The 25,631-nt window shown below is 37.2% G+C and overlaps 1 protein-coding gene across 11 annotated transcripts in view; it reads right to left on the bottom strand.

Annotated features, from left to right (window-relative positions):
* Window positions 1–25,631, bottom strand: part of EVI5 (ecotropic viral integration site 5) — a 197,902-nt gene that overhangs the window by 89,993 nt on the left and 82,278 nt on the right. For 10 of the 11 annotated variants that reach the window (XM_036255429.1, XM_036255433.1, XM_036255434.1 and 7 more), the window contains 3 exons: window positions 11,420–11,554; window positions 4,094–4,234; window positions 2,569–2,727 (listed from right to left, as the gene is read on the bottom strand). In XM_036255429.1, the coding sequence (XP_036111322.1) occupies window positions 2,569–2,727; window positions 4,094–4,234; window positions 11,420–11,554 (435 nt within the window). Of the gene's footprint in view, window positions 1–2,568; window positions 2,728–4,093; window positions 4,235–11,419; window positions 11,555–19,092; window positions 19,144–25,631 lie in introns of all 11 variants that reach the window. The other variant, XM_036255432.1, reaches the window with a different exon arrangement.

Here is a 25,631-nt window from a genome sequence, read left to right as displayed (position 1 = left end):
TAACTTAGGTATAAAAAAATCTCAAGAATTAAAAACCTGAATCCAGCAATGGGAATGTGTGGTATACATCTGTGTCAATGTTCTGTCACAAACTTGTTTGCCTTTTAGCACTTTAATAAAAGTATTTCAATGTAACTGGTTTGCTTTACAATCCCATATATTTTATTTTATGCATTAAAAACATTATTTTGAGAAGGGCTCCACAGGCTTCAGACTGAAAAAGGAATTCATGGCAAAAATAAAAATAATAATAATAATCCCTATATTAAAGGGACTCTTAGAGATAGACACAAGAAAATGTGCAAGAATCTTTAGACCAGAACTATTTGTAAAAGCAAAATTGGTACAAAGATGAGTGTGGTTCAATGAACTAAGATATACGCACTAGGTGGACTTCTCTAAAAGTCATTACAAATGAAGGAACTGGAGCCAAATGCATCAACCGGGACACATGTTTTAACCTGGATGCTGGATACATGGGTGTTTGATATAAAACTCTTTGAATGGCTAATATAGCATTACTATTACACCAAACTATTTTTATTTATTTTCATCATTTTGCAATTTGAAAACTTCATGAATCATCTCCAGTACAAGCAGTGGCACTTAAGAACTATGTCTCTTCCAGCAAAATCCATCCAAAATCACACTCATTAGTCAGGTACAATTCAAAATACAAATTCCTTAGGGAGCCCCTCCCAAAACCACCTAGTTGGAACTAATTTTCCTCTCCTATTCTCCATAGCAATTTCTATTTAACTCTCTAATTACCATATTTCTGATTATATATTTTTCCAGTTGCATTAAGATATAATTGACATATAGCACTGTATAAATCTAAAGTGTACAGCATAGCCCTGGCCAGTGTTGCTCAATGGTTAGAGCATTAGCCCATGTACTGAAGGGTCACAGGTTTGATTCCCAGTCAAGGGTACACACGTGGGAGGCAACCAACTGATGTGTCTCTCTCACATCAATGTTTCTTTTTCTTTCTCTTCCCCTTCCCTCCATCCCCCCTTCCACTCTCTCTAAGAATCCATGGAAAAATATATCCTTGGGTGAGGATAAATAAAAATTAAAATAAAGTGTACAGCATAATGACCTGACTTACATATATTATGAAGTGATTACCACAATATTTAGTTAACATCCATCATCTCAGATAGTAAATTATATTAAATATAATTTGTGAATGCCTGATTCCTCAAGAATAAGTTCTTAATGGCTGGACAGTACTTTGTATTCCTAAGTTCTCAAAAACGTGTTTACTGAATTTGATTCATTCACCTACACCCACTCTGAAATAAATCCTGAATGTGGCTTAAAAGCTGTGTTTGTATCTTTAATATCAATACTGAGATAAAATTTGATTATAAAAACAAAACTTCCCATTATAAAAGCTAGATTCCTACTTTACATAATCTTACTGTTATTTTTAATTACTATATTAAAAAATACAAGAAAGTAACTTTGAACAATGTAAAACAAAATTTACTTATTTTAAAGGATTTATATACTCCTGTTCAAGTTGGAATGATTGTTTTTTGCACATAGGTATACAGAATGATACATGAGTTAACTATGCCCCCTACTGACTGAAAAAGTATTTTGAAAATGAAATAACATTACAGACAATAGAGAATATGGTCCACATAAATACCAAATGTATCTTTTTTTTTTCTATCTTCACCAGAGGACACTTTTCCATTTTTTGTTCAGATAGAGTGAGAGGGAGAGAGAGGAAAAGAGAGAGAGAGAGAAATATTGACGTGAAAGGGACACATTGAATGGCTGCCACCTGCACGACCCAACCAGGGCTGGGGACAAACTGCAACCAAGGTATGCACCCCTAGCAGGAACCAAACCTGGGTCTCTGTGGACCACAGGCTGATGCTCTAACCACTGAGCAAAACCGGCCAGGGCCAAATGTATCTTTATAATACAAAAGGATTTCATAAAACAACTTTTTCAGATCTTAAATGCATTTAAGATAGAATTAGAAAAAGGGGGACTTCAGAAGAAAGAAGTATAATTCTGGAATTGACTGCTCAGAATCACCACATTACATAACTATAGGAAGCATTATTCACATTATATTCTGTAACAGTGGTTCCTTACCAGGGAATTTTGTCAAGGACATTTGGCAATGTGTGGATACAATTTTGGTCATTACAATGTGGGGGGGATGGGGAGACACTGGTATCTAGTGGGTATAGGCCAGGGTCGCTACTAAACATTCTAAAATGCACAGCATCAGTGCCCATAATAAAGACTTATCTGGTCCAAAATGTTAATAGTGTTGAGGTTGAGAAACTTTGCTCTAGATGAATTTTTTTTTTCCAAGTTGTGTAATAAGGTAACAAAATCAAATGCAGCATTATGAATGGGTCAAAGACATTAAATCTCTGATATCAAAACACACAATTTTAGCCCTTTTTATTTGGGCTACAAAGTCTAGACAGTTTCATAGATTCACCTTTTAGATATATTCTAGGGATGATACAATCTGTGCATTAACTTTTGATTTGCTAATGATATTTTCTAACGCTATTGTGCTTCCCATCATACCTGTGTTTCCATTTCCATCATCCTTTGTTTTATTTCTCTTATTTCTGCCTGTGTTTCTGCTTCTCTGAGTCGAATGGTCATCAATTCATCTTGTAACTCATTCACAGCATTTTTCTTTGGTGGGTCTTTCCATCTCCCAGTAGTACGAGCTAAGTGGCGCTAAAACACAAAAAAATTATATTGCAACAAAAATTCCCAATATCAAAATAAAATCTAACTTTATTAAGCAATTATTTCCGATCCAGTACTATGTTAAGCACTTTATACACATTGCTTTATTTAATCCCTGGAAAATCTAATATGTTAGGCACTATTATCTTCATTACCCAGGACAATGAAATTGTGATAACTTCAGAAAGGTCACACTGCAGATCTCACTGCCAGTAAGTTGCTGATTTGGGAAAACACAAATGTAGTTCAATTCTTATATGTGAATTAATTATTGTAAATAATGCAATTTTACTCTAATTTTTAATGAGATTTTCACATTATTTTTAATGAAAACCCAAGAAAAGGAAAAAATGGAGCTATTTATGAGATAAAGGAACAATATTAGAAATTAAGAGCGGTGTTCTCAAAATACCCGTAGTGAAGGTATAGATTTGTTTGTTTTTAATTTTTAGTTTATTGCTGCCTGATACTTTGCCAAAAAAAAAAAAAAAAATTCCATGGCAATATCAAGGACTAATTTCTGTCTTTGCTAGATGCATCACCTACCCCAAATTCAAACCAAGATCACTACTCTGAAAAACTGTTTAGTTTTTGTTTTCTTCCCTCTCTACCTCTGTCATAGAGAATCTGTTTTTTTAAAATCCTCACCCAAGAATATTTTTCTATATATCTTCAGATAGCGTGGGATAGAAGGAGGGAGAGAGAGAGAAACATCAATGTGAGAGAAACACTTCAATTGGTTGCTTCCTGCACCAGGGTCAGGGAACGAACTGCAACTGAAGTATGTGCCCTTGACTGGAATTGAACCCAAGACTGTGGTCCGCGGGCCGACACTCTAACCGCTGAGCCAAACTGGCCAGGGCAAGAATCTGGTTTTTTGTTCCATGTCAACAGTTTCCCTCATATGTGAATAAATTAGTTAGCATATAATTAGCTAAACATCTGATTTATTTTGTGAGATACAAATTTTCAAAAGAAGTTACAAATTTCTATTGGTGTCAGCCTTTTACTATTTCATACTGAAAAATGGATATAATATCAACAGAAGAAATATGTACTAAATAAATGATTATTTCCTAACAGTTTTTTAGAAAAAATTATATAAATACAATGGTATAACAAAAATATGACTTGATCTCTATCTTATGTTTTATTTAATTGTAAGAGTTAAAAAGAGAGAAACAATTAAAGGTACTTTCAATTTATAAATGCTATCAGTTGTGTATGTTATACAGTGTTTTTTGTACTTTAAACTCCTATCCTAGTGTTGGTCATCAACTACCTCGAATTCACACAAATTGAATATTCAGGTTTTACCCTCTTTTTAAAAAGCACACAAAACATATTGATATACCTGCCAGTGCTCCTCTAAATCTCTGACTTGTTGTCTAAGTTCTTTCAAACCCATAATGGCTTCTGCTTCTCTCAGTTTTACAGCAATGAGTTCTTCCTGAAGCCTTGCAATGTTATTCTCATCAGGAAAGGAGTTGTTTCTCTAAAGCAAGAGACAATTGAATTTGGGATTTTTAAATTTAAAAAATAAAATAAATAAAGCACATAAAATAAGAGCTATTTTGTCCCATATGTAATTATACTTAATTTTATACAATTTTATTGAGATATAATTCACAAACCATAAAACTTACCCTTTAATGTATACTAGGTCAGTGGTTTTTAAGAGTATTCACAGGGTTGTGTAACCATCATAATGATCTAATTTCAAAACATGTTAATTACCCCAAAAAGAAACCTATGACCAATAACTCCACATCTCCCCTGCCCCCAGCCTTTGGCAACCCTTAATCTCCTTTCTGTCTCCATGGATTTGCCTGTTCAGGATATTTCATATAAAAGGAATCATACAACATGTGGCCTTTTATGATTAGCATCTTTTACTTAGCATGTTTTTAAGGTTCATCCCTTTTTGTTGCCAAATCATATTCTGTTATATGGATATGCCATATTTTATTTATCCATTCATCAGCTGACAGAAATTTGTGTTGTTTCTACTTTTTGGCTATTATAAATAAAGCTGCTTTGATTAGTTGGATAAAGTTTTTGTGTGGACCTATGTTTTTAATTCTTTTGAGTATATATCAAGAAGCAGAACTGCCAAATCAGATAACAATTCCACATTTAATTTTTAAGAAACCGTCAAACTTTTCCAAAGCAGCTGCACTGTTTTACATTCCCATAGAAAGGTGTGAGTAAGCAACTAATTTTGAGAACAGAGAAAGTCTAACTCTGCTTTTAAAATAAGACACAAAGCAATAGGATTAAAATGTTTTCAGAAACGCGGTATTGCGTCTTCCCACAACCACATCAAAGTTACAACTAAACTACAGAACAACCATCATCAAAACCACCTGAAATCATCCTGAATGGAAGTCCTACAACTATGGAATTAAAGCAGCAGCCACATGGAGACTGGTAGGAGGGGCGGAGGCGAGAAGGGCTGGTCCCACACCCATGTGTGGCGGATAAAAATCAGGAGGATACCTCGGCTGGGGAGGTCCTCCCTGAGGACTGAGGGGTCCCCGTCCCACACCAGACGCCCCGCTCAGGGTTCCAGTGCCAGGAAGAAAAGTCCCCATAACTTCTGGCTGGAAAATCCAGCGGGAACTGAGGCTCAGGGAAGCAGATGCCACTGGAGCCCCAGGCACTCCTTAAAGGGCCCACTCACGAACTTATCAGACTCACTCCCTCTAAGCTTGGAGGGGAGGCAGCTCAAGGGGCACCAGAGACATACAGGGAAGAACTGATCTGTTTGGAATTGGAGCGAGGGCTGGAGAGGGGGCTTTCTCTGGGACAGGCAAGCTGTCAGAGGCCTTTGTTCCTTTGGTGAGCCCTTCCCTGGGGCAGCAGACAGTCACCATATCTGGAACTCCAGCAACCTGGCTCACACTGGTAGCCCCACCCTAGTGATTCCCTGAGGCCCCGCCCCACCCAACTTTCAGCTATTGCCAGTTGCTTAACCATAGGATTGGCCTGTCTTGGATCCTGCTTCAGGTTTTCCTAAATTCTTTCAAACAAGCAGCATCTTCTCTCAGACAGCCCCATAACTCTCATTAAGTAATACACAGAAACAAACACAGAGAGGCAGCCAAAATGAGGAGAAAAAGAAACAGGTCCCAAATGAAAAAACAGAACAAAACTCCAGGAAAAGAACTAAGTGAAATGGAGATAAACAACTTAACAGAAGCTGAGTTCAAAATACTGCTTATAAGGATGCTCAATGAACTTAATGAGAACCTCAGTGAACTTAGTGAGGGCCTCAAGAGCATAAAAAAGGACCAGTCAGAAATGATGGATGCACAGTCAGAAATGAAGGAGGCATTAACTGAAATAAAGAATAATTTACACAGCTTCAATGGTAGAGTACGTAAATCCAAGATGCAAACATTTGATCTGGAATATAAGGAAGCAAAAAACGCCCAATCAGAACAGCAAAAAGAAAAAAGAATCCAAAAAAATGAGGATAGTGTAAGGAGCCTCTGGGACAACTTCAAGTGTGCCAACATTCGCATCTTGGGGGTGCCAGAAGGAGAAGAGAGAGAATAAGAAATCGAAAACCTGTTTGAAACAATAATGGCAGAAAACTTTCCTAACTTGGTGAAGGAAACAGACATACAAGTCCAGGAAGCACAGAGAGTCCCAAACAAGATGAACCCTAAGAGGCCCACACCAAGACACATCATCATCAACATGCAAAAGGTTCAAGACAAAGAGAGAATCTTAAAAGCAGCAAGAGAAAAGCAGTTAGTTACCTATAAGGGAGTTCCCATAAGACTGTCAGCTGATTTCTCAAAAGAAACTTTGCAGGCCAGAAGGGAGTGGCAAGAAATATTCATAGTGATGAAAAGCAAGAACCTACAACCAAGATTAATTACTCTATCCTGAAAAGCTGTCATTTAGAATCAATGGCCATATAAACACTTGCCCAGACAAGAAAAAGTTAAAGTAGTTCATCACCACCAAACTGTTACTATATGAAATGATGAAGGGTCTTTTTGAAGAAAAAGATAAAATACATGAACAAACAAAATGGCAATGAATACATATCTATCGACAATGACGTCTACAAACAAAATGAACAGGCAGAACAGAAACATTCTCATAGATACAGAGAACATTTTGTTGGTTGCCAGATGGGAGGAGGTTTGGGGGAATGCGTGAAAAAGGTGAAGGGATTAAGAAGTACAAATTCAGTGCTAGATTGATAAACCTCAAAGGGAAAGGGATTGGGGGGGTGGGAAGAAATAAATTAAACTTATATGCATAACCAATGGACAGAGACAACAGTGTGGGAAAAGGTGGGAGGGCGGCGGGAGGGAGGAGGAGGAGGGGGTCATTGGGGGACAAATGAGGAACATCTGTAATACATTCAACAATAAAGATTTTAAAAAAATAATAAAATAAAAATGAAAATGTTTTTAAGCCCAGCCGGTGTGGCTCAATGGTTGTGTGTCAACTCATGTACCAAGAGGTCATGGGTTCGATTCCCAATCAGGGCACATGCCCAGGTTGTGGGCCAAATCCCCAGTGGGGGGCATGGAGGAGGCAGCCAATCAATGTTCTCTCTCATCAATGTTTCTCTCTCTCTCCCTTCCTTTCACTCTAAAAATCAATAAAGGGGGAAAAAAAAAAAAAGGAAAAAAAAATGTTTTTCAACATGGCAATATATTTAGTAACCTGTGATTAGGACTCCAAATGAAGCATAAATATCATTTACAGTTTGAAGATTTATGGAAAAGAATAGTCTAAAATCTGTTTTGTATTTTCTTAGCATGTCACTTTGGAAAGACGTGTAAAATCTCTGTACATTAGTCACTATTTATGTCAATAGTCACAAAATTAATACCAAGGTGATCTAAATATTTGTTTCAAGGGTACAAATCTAGCTTACTGTCCTACCATACTGAAAACTAACCTTAGAATACAGAGTAGCCCTGTATTAAAGTGCTCTGGGGAATGACCAAGAGATCCTAAATTAGGTGTCCAGTAAAAGTTCCTTAGGTAAACTTGAGGTACTAATGAGATTAACTTGAATCTATGAAATCTTCTGTTTCTAATGATGGAATAAAGTTATTCTCACCAACTACACATTTTTATGATGAGCTTTAACTATTTTCTCTATTGAAAACCAGAAATATACTGCATATGCATAAAAAGAAAATCCTGTATGAAGACATTAACCATAGGGAGCACAAAACCTTCCAATTTCCTTTCTACTTTATACCAGGAATACCAACAAAGCTCCTTAAGAAATTCATTTTTAAATTGGACTCAAAACATTTCTTACTGCCCTGGCCGGTTTGGCTCAGCGGTTGGAGCGTCCGCCTGCGGTCCGGAGAGACCCGGGTTCGGTTCCCGCTAGGGGCATGTACCTTGGTTGCAGTTTGTCCCCGGCCCTGGTTGGTCGTGCGGGTGGCGGCCGCTCGATGTGTCCCTTTCACGTCGATGTTTCTCTCTCTCTCTCTCTCTTCCTCTCTCTCCCTCCCACTCTGTCTGTACAAAAAATGGAAAAATGTCCTCGAGTGAGGATTTAAAAAAAGAAAAAACAAAAAAAAAACAAACATTTCTTACTACCAAAAATTCAAAACAGAGAGGTCCAGATTCTTATCTAAATCATGAAACCCAGAATACTCTTAAGTTAAAGACCAAATATTCTGTTAGCCATTTTTCACAGCATTCTTGTTGGCCTTTTTCTCAATAAATAGAAAAACAAAATTTCCAAGGTGATATAAAAATTGCAAGCAGACATATCAAAGTTACAACTAAACTACAGAACAACCATCATTCAAAACCGCCTGAAATCATCCTGAATGGAAGTCCTACAACTACAGAATTAAAGCAGCAGCCACATCCAGACTGGCAGGAGGGGCAGAGGGGAAGAGGCGCGAGGGCCGGTGGCAAGACGGGCAGGTCCCACACTCACTTCTGGCGGATAAAAATCAGGCGGATACCTCAGCTGGGAAGGTCCTCCCTGAGGATTGAGGGATCCCTGTCCCACACCAGACGCCCCGCTCAGGGTACCAGTGCCAGGAAGAGAAGTCTCCATAAATTCTGGCTGGAAAAACCAGCAGGAACTGAGGGCTCAGGGAAGCTGAAGCGGCTGGAGCCCCAGGCAGCTCCTTAAAGGGCCCACGCACGAACTTATCAGACTCTCTCCTTCTAAGCTTGGAGGGGAGGCAGCTCGAGGGGCACCAGAGACATACAGGGAAGAACTGAGCTGTTTGGCACTGGAGTGAGGGCTGGAGAGGGGGCTTTCTCCAGGACAAACGTGCTATCAGAGGCCTTTGTTCTTTTGGTGAGCCCTTCCCTGGGGCGGCACACAGCCGCCATATCTGGGACTCCAGCAACCTGGATCACACTGTTAGCCCTGCCCTGGTGATTCCACGAGGCCCCGCCCCACCCAACTTTCAGGCCCACCCAAGCTGTTGCCACTTGCTTAACCATAGGATTGGCCTGTCTTGGATCCTGCTTCAGGTTTTTCCTAAATTCTTTCAAACGAGCAGCATCTGGTCTCAGCTAGCCCCATACCTCTCGTTAAGTAATACACAGAAACAAACACAGAGAGGCAGCCAAAATGAGGAGACAAAGAAACAGGTTCCAAATGAAAGAACAGAACAAAACCCCAAGAAAAGAACTAAGTGAAATGGAGATAAGCAACCTAATAGATGCTGAGTTCAAAATACTGCTTATAAGGATGCTCAATGAACTTAGTGAGGGCCTCAAGAGCATAAAAATGGACCAGTCAGAAATGATGGATGCACAGTCAAAATTGAAGGAGGCATTAACTGAAATAAAAAATAATTTACACAGCTTCAATAGTACAGTACGTAAATCCAAGAAGCAAACCATCAATTTGGAATATACGGAAGCAAAAAACACCCAATCAGAACAGCAAAAAGAAAAAAGAATCCAAAAAAATGAGGATAGTGTAAGGAGCCTCTGGGACAATTTCAAGCGTGCCAACATTTGCATCTTGGGGGTGCCAGAAGGAGAAGAGAGAGAACAAGAAATCGAAAACCTGTTTGAAACAATAATGGCAGAAAACTTTCCTAACTTGGTGAAGGAAACAGACATACAAGTCCAGGAAGCACAGAGAGTCCCAAACAAGATGAACCCCAAGAGGCCCACACCAAGACACATCATCATCAACATGCAAAAGGTTCAAGACAAAGAGAGAATCTTAAAAGCACCAAGAGAAAGGCAGCTAGTTACCTACAAGGGAGTTCCCATAAGGCTGTCTGCTGATTTCTCAAAAGAAACTTTGCAGGCCAGAAGGGAGTGGCAAGAAATATTCATAGTGATGAAAAGCAAGAACCCACAACCAAAATTACTCTATCCTGCAAAGCTGTCATTTAGAATCGATGGCCATATAAAGATTTTCCCAGACAAGAAAAAGTTAAAGGAGTTCATCACCACCAAACCGTTATTATATGAAATGATGAAGGGTCTTTTTGAAGAAAAAGATAAAATACATGAACAAACAAAATGGCAATGAATACATATCTATCGACAATGGAATCTACAAACAAAATGAACAGGTAGAACAGAAACACTCTCATAGATACAGAGAACATTTTGTTGGTTGCCAGATGGGAGGGGGTTTGGGGGAATGGGTGAAAAAGGTGAAGAGATTAAGAAGTACAAATTCATTGCTAGACTTACAAAACTCAAAGGGAAAGGGGTTGGGGGGGGGAGAAATAAACCAAAGAACTTATATGCATAACCAATGGACACAGACAATAGTGTGGGAAAAGGTGGGAGGGGGGCGGGAGTGGGAAGGAGGGGGTCAATGGGGGAAAAATGTGGAACATCTGTAATACATTCTACATTCAACAATAAAGATAAAAAAAAAAAATCGCAAGCAGATTTCTAGCAAAATTATTCCAGTACTGACTGTAGTTATATCCTGCTCTATTTCATTAAGAAATTGTAAGAACAACTTAAGTCTGTCATATCCATTATTTACGAGCTTTGATTCAATAGCCAGCCAGATCTTACCCAGGGGTGAAAGGAACAAATTCAACATAGAGCCCATGCCATCAATGATTTTATAGATGAGAAAACAGAGTTTGTTATCTAGAACACAGACTCTCAAGTCTGAGAGTTATAAGAAACTCAAAAGCATTTCTATTTCCACTACCTGCCTAACCCTTCAAGTTCTTTAATGATTGAAAAGAAGTAAGTTAGCTTCTGTAGCATACCCCAGGCTAAGGTCTTCCTACATATCCTGAGGTGGCTTATTGTAGCTTGGAAAGTTGTAACAGTTATACTCAGATGAAATTTTCCCTGAAATGTTTATGTATTAGTCACATACAACCTCTTACAGATGAAGATATTATAGTATTTGAGGAGAACAGTTAATTTCTATCCCCTAAGTGTCTCTTTGCCAACATTTAAATATTACTCATATCAAAATTATTCTGTTTTCCTCTTAAAGAACTCTAATCTCTATTTTCACTCTTAAATACAGGGTTTTCAGTAGTATGGCAACAACAAAGAATAATTGGGAATCTTATTATTTTTCCTTTCCTCTCTCAGTAACTAATGTGTAATGATTCTAACGTGTAGAGACACCAAGTCCAATTTAACTGCTCAATAGTAGTTAACAAATATCTATCACATGTCCCCTCTAATTTGGGAGTAACAGTATTTATGTTGCTCTCACCTTCTCCATATCCAGGACTTTATCCTGCATCTCCTTTAGTGCACATTGAGACTCAGCTTCACTCAGACGGGCTTGAACCAATTCTTTTTCTAGCTGTAGCACAAAATCTTCATTGTAGTTGGAACTGCATTTATGCTAAAAAGTACAGACATATACTAAAATTTCATGAAGTATGAACATGTATATACAATAGAAAGTAATTCAAACGCACAGCACAGTTATTAAGGACAATCAATGTTCCATTTACCCAATATTCTCAGCGTTTCTCCTCAAATTAACTTTCCAGTGGATAAAAAAGTTTTGACATCCATAAAGATGACCACATTATTAGGTGCTGGTAACTAGTTATTACACTAATCAGATCCAATTTATAGAAAATAAATATATTTATATCTATCCATCCAGACCTGTACTGTACAATAGTATAGTCATTAGCCACATGTGGTTACTGAACACTTGAAATGTGGATAGGCCAAATTGAAAAAGGTTGTAAGTGCAAAATACAAACTGGATTTTGAAAATATGAAATACGAAAGGCAAAATATCTCATTAATAACTTTTATATTGATTACCTGTTCAAATAATATTTTGAATACACTGAGTTAAACAAAAGACATTCATTTTATCAGTAATTATTAATTACTTTTAATGTGGCTCACAGTATATTGCTATTGGATAGCACTGATAGGACTACAGAAGACAAGTACACATTTACGGAAAATTCTATTTTAATCTAATAGAAATAAAAACAAGGGATCCACAATAATGTGAACCATCTTAAATCCCAGCAAAACAAAAATGTATTTTCTCTTAGAAATGCTCTCATTTGATTTTGTTTTTTAAATCCTCAGCAGAGGGTATTTTCCCATTCATTTTCAGGCAGAGTGAGAGGGAGAGAGAGAGAGAGAGAAACATCAATGTGAGAGAGACACATCGACTGGTTGCCCCCGCACGACATGACCAGGGCAGGGACAAAACCACAACCGCGGTACATGCTCTTAACCAGAATCGAACCCCGGGACTCTTTGGTCTGCGGGTCAATGCTCTAACCACTAAGCCAAATAGGCTGGGGTGAAATGTAGATCTCTTTTTAAAATATGCATGAAAATGATTGCTGGAAGCAGAGAAAAATATATGTAGCAGAGATGCTACATGAACAAATTAACCATGGAAGCATGAAACCTTCCCATTTCCTTCACTACTCTATAATGTAAAGAGCAATGCAGCCACTTAAGAAATCCTTTTTAAACCAGTTTCTCTACAAAAGTTGTTCCAAAAAAAGCAAAAAGATACCTGATTCACCACTCTAAAAGACTTCCTAAAAGAAACTATCACTTCACATTTAATGGAGTAAAGAAAAAATGACAACTCAAAATTTCAAAATAGTCTTATGAAACAACCTCCTACTGAATTAGCATGAGGAAAGAATGGTTACTTTTATTCTTCAGTACATCAGGAACAAAACAGATGTCAAACTAAAATGCTATTAAAGCCCTGTCTGGTTTGGCTCAGAGGTTAGAGCATAGGACTGCGGATCAGAGAGTCCCCGGTTCGGTTCCCACTAGGGGCATGTACCTACCTAAATAAATTAATTAATTAATTAAATAAATAAATAAATAAATAAATAAATAAATGCTATTAAAAAACTATTAAGTGCTTAATTAAAACATATGGTACTCCCTTGCCCCAGTTACCCAAATAGATTATGTCATTTTTTTTTTATCTTCTGGAGGACATTTTTTGTTTTTGGTGGGTTTTTTTGCATTCATCTTCAGACAGAGTAAGAGGGAAAGAGGGAGAAAGAGAGAGAAACATTGATGTGAGAGAGACACATCAACTGGCTGCCACACACAGGACCCCAACCAGGGCCAGGGACAAACTACAACCGAGGTACATGCCCTTAGCGGGAACTGAACCCGAGTCTCTCTGGACTGCGGGCTGACACTCTAACCGCTGAGCTAAACCAGCCAGGGCGATGATGTCATTTTTAAAAATGAACAGTTCACTTATTAAACAAATGAAGACTTTTAAATTCAATATATTATACATTATTTCTCCCAGTGATTTTCTGATACTATTAAAACATTTTAATGCAAGTAGTACAGCTGCAACAGGTATATCACTTTAGCAAATACTTACCTTACCAAATAGGGGAAAGACACTCTTTTGGAATGACCAAACTGCAGGTGCCATAATTTTTGTTTATGTAGATTACAGTTATTTTATAAATAATACTAGGATTTTTTCCCTTAATCTAAAGCCCTAGGAACTGTAGTTCAGATTTGTTTGCCACGACTCTTCTATATTAGGAAATCCCCAGGAGTACATCAAACTCAAGTGGCCCATATGAGAATGGCCTCATTGATCTGGTATAAACCAAATGATCCCACTAAGCACAAAAAACAGTATTACTAATATTGGGAGAGTTTTTTTCAATAATACTCAATGCAACTTTTAATTGTCCTTTATTGTTCAAGTGATAAATTCCAAATTCCATAGTTTACATGTTATTTCTCCTTTCGTACTTCCCATTTGTTTCTCAACCCACTACAAACTAGCGTTAGTCCTTGATAAAACTGCTCTAATTCCTAATAAGATCAATACCCAATAACAACATAAAAACTCAATGAAAGCCCTTTTATTCAGATCTTACCTTCACCAATCAACTGACTACTCTTAAAACTTTCTCCTCCCTTAGAATTTGGATGTTACTCTTCCATGGTTCTCCTGCCTATTTTCTCTGTCTCCTCCACCAATTCTACTTCAGATAGGCATCTATGGGTTTCAATATCATGTTTTCTCTCAATCCTTCCACTAATTTTCTTATTTTGTAGATCTGTCCTATGTGATTTCCTCCATTGTCTATATAGTCTGATGTATAGACAGTATAAGATACTGTCTATGTATATCAGGTATCTTTATACAGTCTATTTATAAAATGACCAAGGAAGTATCTATAAAACAGCAAAAAAGGGAAGGTTGAGGAAAAGAGAGGCAGAAAGGAGAGATAACATACAATGATGGAACTCTAGGGGCGACAGAATAGATAGATAAACAGATATGATTCTCAAATCCATATTTCCAGCCCAGATCTTTCTATTAAGCTAGATCCATATTCACAACTTCCTATTGGTCTTCTGAATATGGTTGATCTCATATTCACCTCACATCCAACATGTCAACACTGAACACCCCATTCTTTCCCTCCTCATGTATTATTATTTTGCTAAGAATCCCATCATCTAACATGACCAGGAAAAACGTTCTCTCTTATATTTAACCCATTCCATTCAATCACAGAACCTGAGTAATTTTTCTTTCAGCTACCTCTTAAATTTGTTCCTCTCTACTTTCACTGTCTTTTATTCATGCCTTCATCTCTTTCTTTGGACTACTGCAAAAGTCCTACATATATCCCTTCCTGTTATATCTGTTACAGTGAGTATCATTATTTAATATTTCGTTAACTTTCACACTAAATTGAAATAGAAGGCATTTTTACAATTCTTCCACATGGACTCTACTGTTTTGAGCCTGAATAAGTTTTTTGTTTGCTTTTTAAAATTCCTCACCCGAGGATATTTTTCCATTTATCTTCAGATAGAGTGGGAGGGAGGAGAGAGGGACAGAGAGAGAGAGGAGCATCCACGTGAGAGAGGCACATCGACTGGCTGCCTCCTGCATGATCCCGACCAGGGCTGGGGACGAACCACAACCGAGGTACGTGCCCTTGACCAGTATCAAACCCGCGACTCATTGGTCCAAGGGCCAATGCTCTAACTGCTGAGCCAAACTGACCAGGGCGAGCCTGAGGAAGTTTTGATTCCGTGTTTATTAATGCAAATGTGTTACTGAAAATTATGCAAACATTGGTCTACTTTTTAAAAGTATTCAGAATGGCCCTGGCTGGTTTGGCTCAGCGGTTGGAGCAACGGCCTGCTGACCAGAGAGTTCCGGGTTTGGTTCCTGCCAAGGGCGTGTACTAAAAAAAAAAAAAAGTATTCAGAATGAATCTAACTCCACAAGCCAATTTCACCCTGGCTAATTATATTCACATATACTTTTGTTGAACAAAAAGTATTTTCACTGGGATTAATTCTTAACATTGATATTGTCTCATTAAACAGAGATTCCGCATTTAATATTGCAGCTGGCAAGTTAGAAAAGGCCCTAGCATTTGTCTGAATGGTTGGCTAAAACATGGACCAATAGGTGACCCACAGTGAGTGAATTAGAAATGCTGAACATGCCTTAGTTTAAGATAGAAGGAAAAAATTGGTGACAAATTTTGGGAAGCTGTAAGTGGATAGTTCTTTCTGAATAGGCTAAAAACATGAAGAAATGTGTGTCCCAAGTGAATGCTCACCAAAAGGTGAGCTCAACAGGGGAGGATTTTAAAATCAATTGGACAGACGACCCATTCTGTGGGTACAAGTCAGCCTCCTTAACAGCCACCCCTGTTGTTGCCCCAAAACAGGCTTATGAACAAAGTGGCCATGGTGACAGGGGTGGAGGTTATTCATGGGTTCAACAACATGAATTTCCACTCACCGAGGCCATGACCACTGCAGAATGTTCAATCTGCCAGCAGCAGAGACCAACACGGAGACCCTGATATGACACCATTCCCTGGGGAGATCAGCCAGCTATCTGGTAGCAGGTTGATTATACTAGATTTCTTCCATCATGGAAGGGATAGCATTTTGTTCTTAATGAAATAGACACTAATTCTGGATATGGATGTGGGTTCCCTGCATGCAATGCTTCTATCAAAACTACCATTAATGGACGTAAAGAATCCCTCATCTACCAGCATGGTATTGCAAACAGCATTGCTTCTGATCAAGAAATTCACTTCACAGCAAAAGAAGTGCAATGAGCCTAGTCAGTATGGCTCAGCGGTTAGAGCATCGGCCTGTGGACCAGAGAGTCCCAGGTTCGGTTACCGCTAAGGGCACATACTTCGGTTGCAGTTTGTCCCTGGCCCTGTTTGGTCGTGTGGGTGGCAGCCAGTCAATGTGTCTCTCTCGTATCGGTGCTTCTCTCTCTCTCCCCCCCCCCCCCCCCCCATCTCTCACCTGCTCTATCTGAAGATAAACACAAAAATGTCCTCGGGAGAGGCTAAAAAAAAAAAAAAAAGTGCAATGACGGGTCCAAGCTCACGGAATTTACTAGTCTTACCATGTTCCTTAACATCCTGAACCAAATGGCTTGACAGAACAGTGGGATGACCTTTTTAAGACTCAATTACAGTGCCAGCTAGGTGGCAATACCTTGCAGGGCTGGAGCAAGGTTCTCGAGAAGTATGAATATGCTTTGACTCAGCATTCAATATAAGGGCCCCCGCCCCTCATAATAAGGATTCACAGATAGAGGAATCAAGAAGTGGAAATAGGAGTGACACCACTTACTATAAACCCTAGTCACTCAGCAGCAAAATATTTGCTTTGAGACTTGATACTCTGCTGATCTAGATATCTTAGTTCCAGAGGGAGGAATGTTTCCACCAAGAGATACAACAATAATTTTACTAAACTGGAAATGAAGACTCACTTGGCCACTTTAGGATCCTTATGCCTCTGAATTAATAGGCAAAGAAGGGAGTTATGGTGCTGGCTGGGGTGGCTGGTCCTGACTACCAAGAAGAATTGGACTACGATTCCACAATAGAGATTACGAAGAGTAAGTCTGGAATATAGGAGATCCTTTAGGGTGTCTCTTAGTATTATCATGCCCCATGATTAAGGTCAATGAAAAATTACAACAAACCACAATCTAGGAAGGATTATCGAGGACCCAAACCCTTCAGAAATGAAGGTCTGGGTCACTCCACCAAGCAAAGAACCATGACCAGCTAAGGTACCTGTTGAAGGCAAAGGAAATACAGAGTGGGTAGTGGAAAAAAGTAGTCAGTCATAAATACTAACTACCACTGTGTGACTTGTTACAGAAACAAGGATGGTAATCTTGCTATGAAATATGTTTGTGTGTATCTATATCTATCTGTCTGTCTACCTATTTTCTTTTCTCTTATTTCCTTATGTAATGATATAAGATGCATTAAATTTATATCATAGTACTATATAAGTATGGTTAATTTTACACCCTAGTATTTAAATTATAGGATATCGAGAAGAGAAAACATCACTCAAAGACTTTACCTCCTTTTCTGGGGAAGGCGTTAGTGCATTTTTGGTTGTATGTAGCATAATTGTATCATGTTAGACAGAATTATGACCTTGTTTTTGTTATTGTCTTATGTGGAGACTATAGTTTAAGGAGATGCACATGGGTGCCAAGTTGATAAGGACTGGACTTGTGATGGGTCAATTTTATGTAAACCTGACTAGGCCATGGGGTGCCCAGATTAAACATTGCTTCTCAATCTATGAAATGACTCAGATTCCAGACTGCCATTCCCAGTGTAAAGGGTATCATCCAATCTGTTGAGGGCTTACATAGAACAAAAAGAGGAGAAAGGTAAAATTCATTTCCTTTCTGCCTGCTTGAGTTGGTACACTGGGCTCCTCCTGCCTTTGGACTGGGATTCTGGGATTTATACCATAGGCTTCCCTAGATCTTAGGCCTCTGGACTAAGACAGGAATTATACCACTGACTTTCCTAAGTCTCTGGTTTGCAGATGGCGGACTGTGCGACCTCTCACCTTCATAATGGTGTGAGCCAATTCCTTACAATAAATCTGTGTGTGTATGTGTCCCATTGGTTCTGTTTCTCTGGTGAACACTGATTAATACAAGGCAGATTTTACAAATAAAATTAAATTTATTGATCAGGGGTTTTATTGTTGTTGTTTGTTTTGGGTTCATTTCAAATTTGACCCATTAGAGCTTCTGCAATTGAATTCTCTTTTTCGGTCATTATTTCTACCATTTAAATTTTTCCCCATTGAAACTTTTGCAGATCTAAATTTTGTTAGGAAAGTGATCCTTGTGATACTTCTGTCATGTTTGGTTTACTAAAAATTTACCCTATTGCCCTGGCCAGTTTGGCTCAGCAGTAGAGCCTTGGCCCGCGGACCAATGAGTCTCTGGTTCGATTCCGGTCAAGGTCATGTACCTTGGTTGAGGTTCATCCCCAGCCTTGGTCAGGGTTGCGTGGGAGGCAACCAGTTGATGTATCTCTCTCACACTGATGTTTCTCTGTTTCTCCCTCCCACTCTATCAAAAGATAAATGGGGGAATGTCCTCGGGTGAGAATTTTTTAAAAAATGTTTACCTTATCAGTTTTAACTCTGTAAACTGGTATTTTATTACTAGCAGTCTATCTATATCTATGCTTTTGGCCAAGCAAGCTGGTAGAATCATAATAATGGAATAATGTTAATACTAATCCTAATAACTGATTGAGCACTTACTATGTACTAGGCATTATTCTAGAGTACAACAACCCACTTAAGTTTTGACAACCCTCTCTTATACACAGGACAAACTGTAGCACAGAGGGCACACAACCAGTGAATGGCAGGATTGGCATCAAAGTGGCTATGTTAAAAGATGCTGCTGTGGACTATAAACTACCTGTTTGTTTTTCCCACACAGGGGAAAATATTATTTATAAAACAGGTTCTAAAGTTGATGATGATGATGATATCTAGTAAGTATTATATGTCACACAAATGCTAAGTGCTTTGTATGTTCATTTTAACCTTCACCTCTTCTTCTTTTTGTATCCTTGCCTGTGGATATTTTCCATTGTTTTTCAGCTATAGTGGGAGGGAGAAAGGGGGAGAGAGAGAGAAACATCAATGTGAGAGAAACACATCTACTGGTTCCCTCCCGCCCAACTCTGACAGTGGCTGGGGATCAAACCTGCAACCGAGGTACATGTGATAGCAATCAGCAGTTCTGTTAATCAGGAATATAAAGTACAGAGCCTACCTTCTTAGCCTTTAAGCCATATAAGGATCGAAATAATATAGGGATGGGCAAAAGTAGGTTTACAGTTGTAAGTATGTAAAAGAGTTTATTTTTGTATTGTTAATTACTGCATTATTTTCCGTATGAACTGTAAACCTATTTTTGCCCATCCCTGTATTATTTTAAAGAGCTTGATATGTTGTTTTTATATGTACTGTTCTAAGAATTAATGCTATAAAGTTTAAAAACTGAGCATCTAAAAAAAATGTAAACATCTCACGTACTGTTCTTGTAATAAGAAATTCTTAGAAGAGTATATTCATATTCAAATTAGTAACCTGGACAAATATACAATTAGTTTTACCAAATGACAACTGCCACAATTATGATGGCTGATAAGTCAGCAAGGGGTCAGTTATTTAAAAATCTATACATAATGACTGACTTCCCTATACTTACATCAAGTTCACTTTTGTCAGTGAATCTCTCAATGTTCCTGTGATACCAGCAATCCCATTTTAATGAAATTGACGGGGGAAAAAAAGGTTAAGTAGGTGGAATCTCTGATTTTCAATCCTATATGCTATTCTGGTGTTGCAAAAGTTACAAAGGTAAAGATAAGCTAGAAAGCCTTTCGTAATCTTTCTTGCTTGTGTCCTGAGTAAAACAAAAGAATGAATTCTCACATTCAATGTTAGAAGGATATATGAGTGATACAGTGAGCAGTAAATATTTGAATTTAAAGAGGTTTCTTGTACTATCAATTTTAAAAATCCAAACTGGAAGAAGGATCGTCTACACAGATGTATCAAATAGTCTCTAAATTTAATCACACACTAAGCAACTAAGTTTAAGACCTGACAATTGTATGGCCTCTTCAGGAACTCACACATTTCATGAAACCAAGTATTGTTCCCTTTTGTAGCATTTACCACAATGCTAATTAAATAATTAATTGTGCAATTACTTTTTTTAAATGTCTATCTCTATATACATTATAAAAGTAATGCCAGGGAGAGTTTGATTTACCACTCACTGTACTGTCAGAACTAAATTGTGCTTTTCATAGTAGGTGAGCAAACAGTATAAATTAGTTAACTCTTGGTTTAAAAAACAGTAACAACAAATCCCCTCTATTATATACTTTATATTAAACATAGGGAGTAGGAATTAAATATTGCAAAAAATAACCTGTAAAACCCATTTGTTTCAAAAAAAATTTTATAATACTGTGGAAATATGGTACATTTCTACTGTCACATCTAAAGCCTCTGAAAAAACTACTATTACACATTGCAAGTAGTCTAGAATAGGTTTCTATACCACAAGACAAAATTACAGCAGAAAAAATTAACTAAAAAGTTGTCTCTTGCTCTTCCCCTCAGCATATGACCTCCATATAATGTTTGTAATCCTCCCTACATGATCCAAATAGTGTTTTTAAAAATTCTGAAGCAATATGTATGCGCTATTTAAATATTTGCCACACTGAAATTTTTTTTTTAATTGGTACATCATTTTAAATTTTTAAAAAATGTTCTTATTTATTTTTAGAGAGAGGAAGGGAAAGGAAGAGATAGAAACATCAATGAGAGACAAACATCAATCGGCTGCCTCCTGCATGCCTCTCACTGGATATCGAGCCCTGACAGGAAAACAAACTGCAACCTCTTAGTGCATGGGTTGACACTCAGCCACTGAGCCACACCAGCCAGGTGATACGTCATTTTTAAATGATTTCTTCCCAACATCTGAAAAATTACATACATCCTTTATGATGGAACTTTATTTCTGGTTACTTATATACTCTTTTTTATTTATTTATTTTTTTTGGAGGGAGGAATATATAACTTTATATTTTATAAAGGGAATTCTCTATTTTCCATTTAATAAATACAAATTATAAAAAAAACTTTGTTTTTGCAAGATTTTTTTTTTTTATCCTCACCCGAGGATATTTTTCCATTTTTTGTACAGATAGAGTGGGAGGGAGAGAGAGGAAGGGAGAGAGAGAGAAACATTGACGCAGAAGGGACACATCGAGTGGCTGCCACCCGCACGACCAACCAGGGCCGGGGACAAACTGCAACCGAAGTACGTGCCCTTAGCGGGAACCGAACCCGAGTCTCTCCGGACCGCAGGCTGATGCTCTAACCGCTGAGCCAAACTGGCCAGGGCTGCAAGATTTTTTTAATGCTAAAAATATATTAAAACAGTTACTACCACCCTGGCCAGTTTGGCTCAGCGGTTAGAGCGTCGGCCTGCGGTCCAGGGAGACCCAGGTTCGGTTCCCACTAAGGGCACGTACTTCGGTTGCAGTTTGTCCCCGGCCCTGGTTGGGTCGTGCGGGTGGCAGCCACTCGATGTGTCCCTTTTGCGTCGATGTTTCTCTCTCTCTCTCTCATCCTCTCTCTCCCTCCCGCTCTATCTGAATAAAAAATGGAAAAATGTCCTCAGGTGAAGATAAAAAACAAAACAAAACAAAACAAAAAACAGTTACTACTGTTATAGCGAACCCTCATTTATTATTTAAAGTTGAAAAGAAAAGGTGATTACATATGAATGGAAAACATTTAATCTTAGACTAAGGTCAAAATTAGTTTTGGAATAAAACCTCTGTCCAGATTTATGAGCCTAATGATCAACAGCATAAGAGTTTATCAAACTCTCAGACTGTAAAGTCATCACTCTGTTTTGGATTTTTAGAAAGACTTATGTCAACTGACTGACAATTACAAATTAAATGGCTTTTCTTAAAATATCACTAAAGTAAAGCTAAGCAGTATTACAACACAGGAAGAGATGTTAAACATTAACTTCAATATTCATAAAGAAAAACAAAACCACAAGATAAATCAGGTGTAGGGCAATTCCCAAATGCTGCTGAACAAACACATTTTCTAAAATGAATTATCTAGAACATTTCACAACTTCCACTGGCAAACAGGTAGATTTTAGTTTAATAAAGTTTATTCATGAGTTTAATCTAAGAACAGTTTTTATTTCTCATATCAAATCTTTAGTTCTTAAATGTATCAGATAATTCTTTCATATTTTCTTTTAGAATTATAGGACACAAAAGGAAGGTCAGAAGAAATCTTGCCTAGCTTCCCCTTAAGCACTTCCTAGTACAAAGGTCCCAAGAACATCAAAAGGTAATCATTTTAGCATTAGGCAGCTTTAACTATTACAATCCTTCTTTATTTACTTATTCAGTTTATTTATTTAACTATTTATTCAGGGTACCTGAATGATAAGCAGTCATGTGTAGACAAAAAACTTTTAAATAGATCAAGCAAGACTCTAAGACAGTCGACTTCATCAGAAAAAATTGTCCAACATAAAACATTCAAAAGGGGCAGTCAGGAGAGATATGAAATACTATTGATGAAATACTATTGGATCATTTATTGTATCCTTTCTACTTCTATAGTCTTCCTGGAAAAATTGACATGGAACATGTAAAGCAAATACTTAAAGGGATAGCTTAATCTTAATGCTCGGTTTTATCTTATGCTTAGTTTAACATTTACTTAATTTAAAATTTGATATTTACTTAGTATTTAATATACATACTGTATACTAAATACTAGTATGTATATATATATTAATTTAATGTATACATATATTTAGTGTATAGATAATTTACTAAATATTAAATTCAAAAAGAAATCAACTGAATCATTTTTGAAAACCAACAATACCACGTTAAAATGATCAAGGGCCAGCATAAAATAAAATCAATTCTCTGTTCAAGACAATTATTCAATAATTGTACAGCAGAAATGCTTTTCAGTTTTTATTTATTTTTTTCTAAAAAACACCTATACCTAAAATTAATTAAAAATAAAATTTACCTTTTCAAAACTGCTTTGGAAAAGTCTGATATATTACTGTAAAAAAACCTATGGTATATGATTGTACTAGCAGCATCAAACCATTAAAAATTATATAAAACATTAAACAAACAAAAAGTCCATGTATCTGGAGTGATATGAAAAAGTCCATAGTGAATAAGTAAAAGAAATTAAAGGGGGAAAAAGAAGAAGGTCTCTTTACAGAGGAGCATTAGCTAGTAAGTGTAGGAAAAATGAGAAAATATAAAAATCACCATTTTTGAAATCCAATTAGTGGATGCTAAAACTATTAGGTAAAAGGTCAGTGAATAGAGGACAAGATATTTACTTGGCACAAAAATATTTCTCAATAGATTACTTAATAGTTGCAAAGAAGAAACCATATTTTTACAAGTCTATGGGAACCAAAGTTAGCATGGTAATCAAACTCAGCATCACTAGTAAGAACAACCTATATTATGTGCTTCCTGATTTAAAGCAAAATAAAGTTCATAACATTATCTATCATCTAAATGTTTAAAATGTTTAACTGAATCTAGTTTATAGAAAATATGACACCATGAGGAAACAATCAGACGAATTCAGAATATCAGACAAGAAAACTTGGCTGCATATGTAATAAGTCGTCATCCCTGACACTGGTTATTTCTCCTCTCTTTAAGTCAGTCTAGATGGAAGTTTATTAACTTCACTGATCATTTCAAAGAATCCGCTTTTCAAAGATCTTCTCTATTTTTGTTTTATATTGTTTTAATTTCATTGATTTTTACTCTTTTAATTATTTCATCCTTCTATTTGCTTTAGGTTGAATTTGCTCTAGGTTGAATTTGCTCTTATACGTCTAGTTTCTTAACGTAAAAGCTTAGATGATTGGTTTGAAACTTATTTCCTTTCCTAATATAAGCATTCAATGCTATAAATTTTCTACTAAGTGCTGCTTTAGGTAATCCCACAAATTTTGATAAAGTTGTGTCTTCATTTTCATTTAATTCAAAATACATTCTAATTTCCTTTGAAATTTTCTCTTTGACAATAGATAAAAATGTTGTTTAATTTCCAGATATAAATTATTAATTTCTAATTGAATGCTGTTATGAGTCAAAGAAGAGACTCTGTATCTTCTTCAAGTACTTAAGAAAATTTTGTTTATTTTATGGCCCAGAATATGTCCTATCTTTGTAAATGTTCCACGTGGGTTTAAAAAGAGTAAGTATTGTGCTAAATATGTATTCTGGTAAAGTGTTCCAAAAATACCAAGAAGGTCAAGTTGGTTGACAACACTGTCTAGATCTTCTATATCTATATTGATTTTCTACCTCCTTGTTTCATCAATTACTGAGAAAGGGGTATTAAGATTCCAACTGCAACTGTGGATTTGTCCACTTCACCTTTCAGTTCTATTAGTTCAGCTTCACGCTCCTCTATTAGGAACAGATATGTTTGGAAACATATATTCCTAAATACATACAATTCTAAATTAGATTGTTACATCTTCTTGGTGAAGTGACCCTATTACTATCACAAAATGTCCCTCTTTTTCCTGAAACTGTTCCTTGTTTTGAAGTCTACTTTATCTGACATTAATACAGAAACTCTAGCTTTTTTTTGTTTAGTGTTTACATGGTACACCTGTTTCATCGTTTTACAATTTTCCTCTCAGTGCAATTAGTATCTTGTGTCCAACAGTTACCGGCAGACCACCTTCATCCTTCACTCCTAGAAATTCACTGAGGGTAGAAAATTATCCTCATCAGCTATTATGCTATCTACATTAACAACACTCATATAACTGTCTACTTGGCCTCTGTTCCTCCTAACTTTTATAACTGAGACCACTTCAGATTCACTGAGATTCTGTGAACAACCTTATTCCTAGGTAGAAGAACATAAAAACAAACAAACAAAAAAACCCATCTACTCTACTCTGGCACATTAATGAAGCTAGCCTATCCAAACATCACATCCTCCCAAATCACGTTAGGTCTTTGACATATAAAGCATTACTTATTTCTGTGAAATAATCTTTTATTTTAGTTTCTTATTTTGAATAGCTTGCTTAATATTTTAGGATCCTGATTCATCATCCAATATATTAGCTACATTTTTGAAATATTTCTTCTATACAATTCTGAAACATATCTCACATATGAAGATGAAATAATAGATTAAAATACTTGAGGCACAGGCCCTAGCCAGTTTGGCTCAGCGGTTAGAGCATTGGTCTGCGGTCCAGAGAGACCCAGGTTCGGTTCCCGCTAAGGGCACGTGCCTCGGTTGCGGTTTGTCCCCAACCCTGGTTGGTCGTGCAGGTGGCAGCCACTCAACGTGTCCCTGTCGATGTTTCTCTCTCTGTCTCTCTTCCTCTCTCTCTTCCTCCCACTCTATCTGAACAAAAAATGGAAAAATGTCCTCAGGTGAGGATAAAAAAAAAAATACTTGAGGCACAGCTTTAAGAGGCAATGACTTCTGTTATGTCA

This window comes from Molossus molossus, unplaced genomic scaffold (genome assembly GCF_014108415.1).
Source record: "Molossus molossus isolate mMolMol1 unplaced genomic scaffold, mMolMol1.p scaffold_m16_p_12, whole genome shotgun sequence".
Taxonomy (NCBI): Eukaryota; Metazoa; Chordata; class Mammalia; order Chiroptera; family Molossidae; genus Molossus; species Molossus molossus.
Note: the sequence above shows the minus strand (reverse complement) of the source record. Positions and strands in the feature narration are given on the sequence as shown.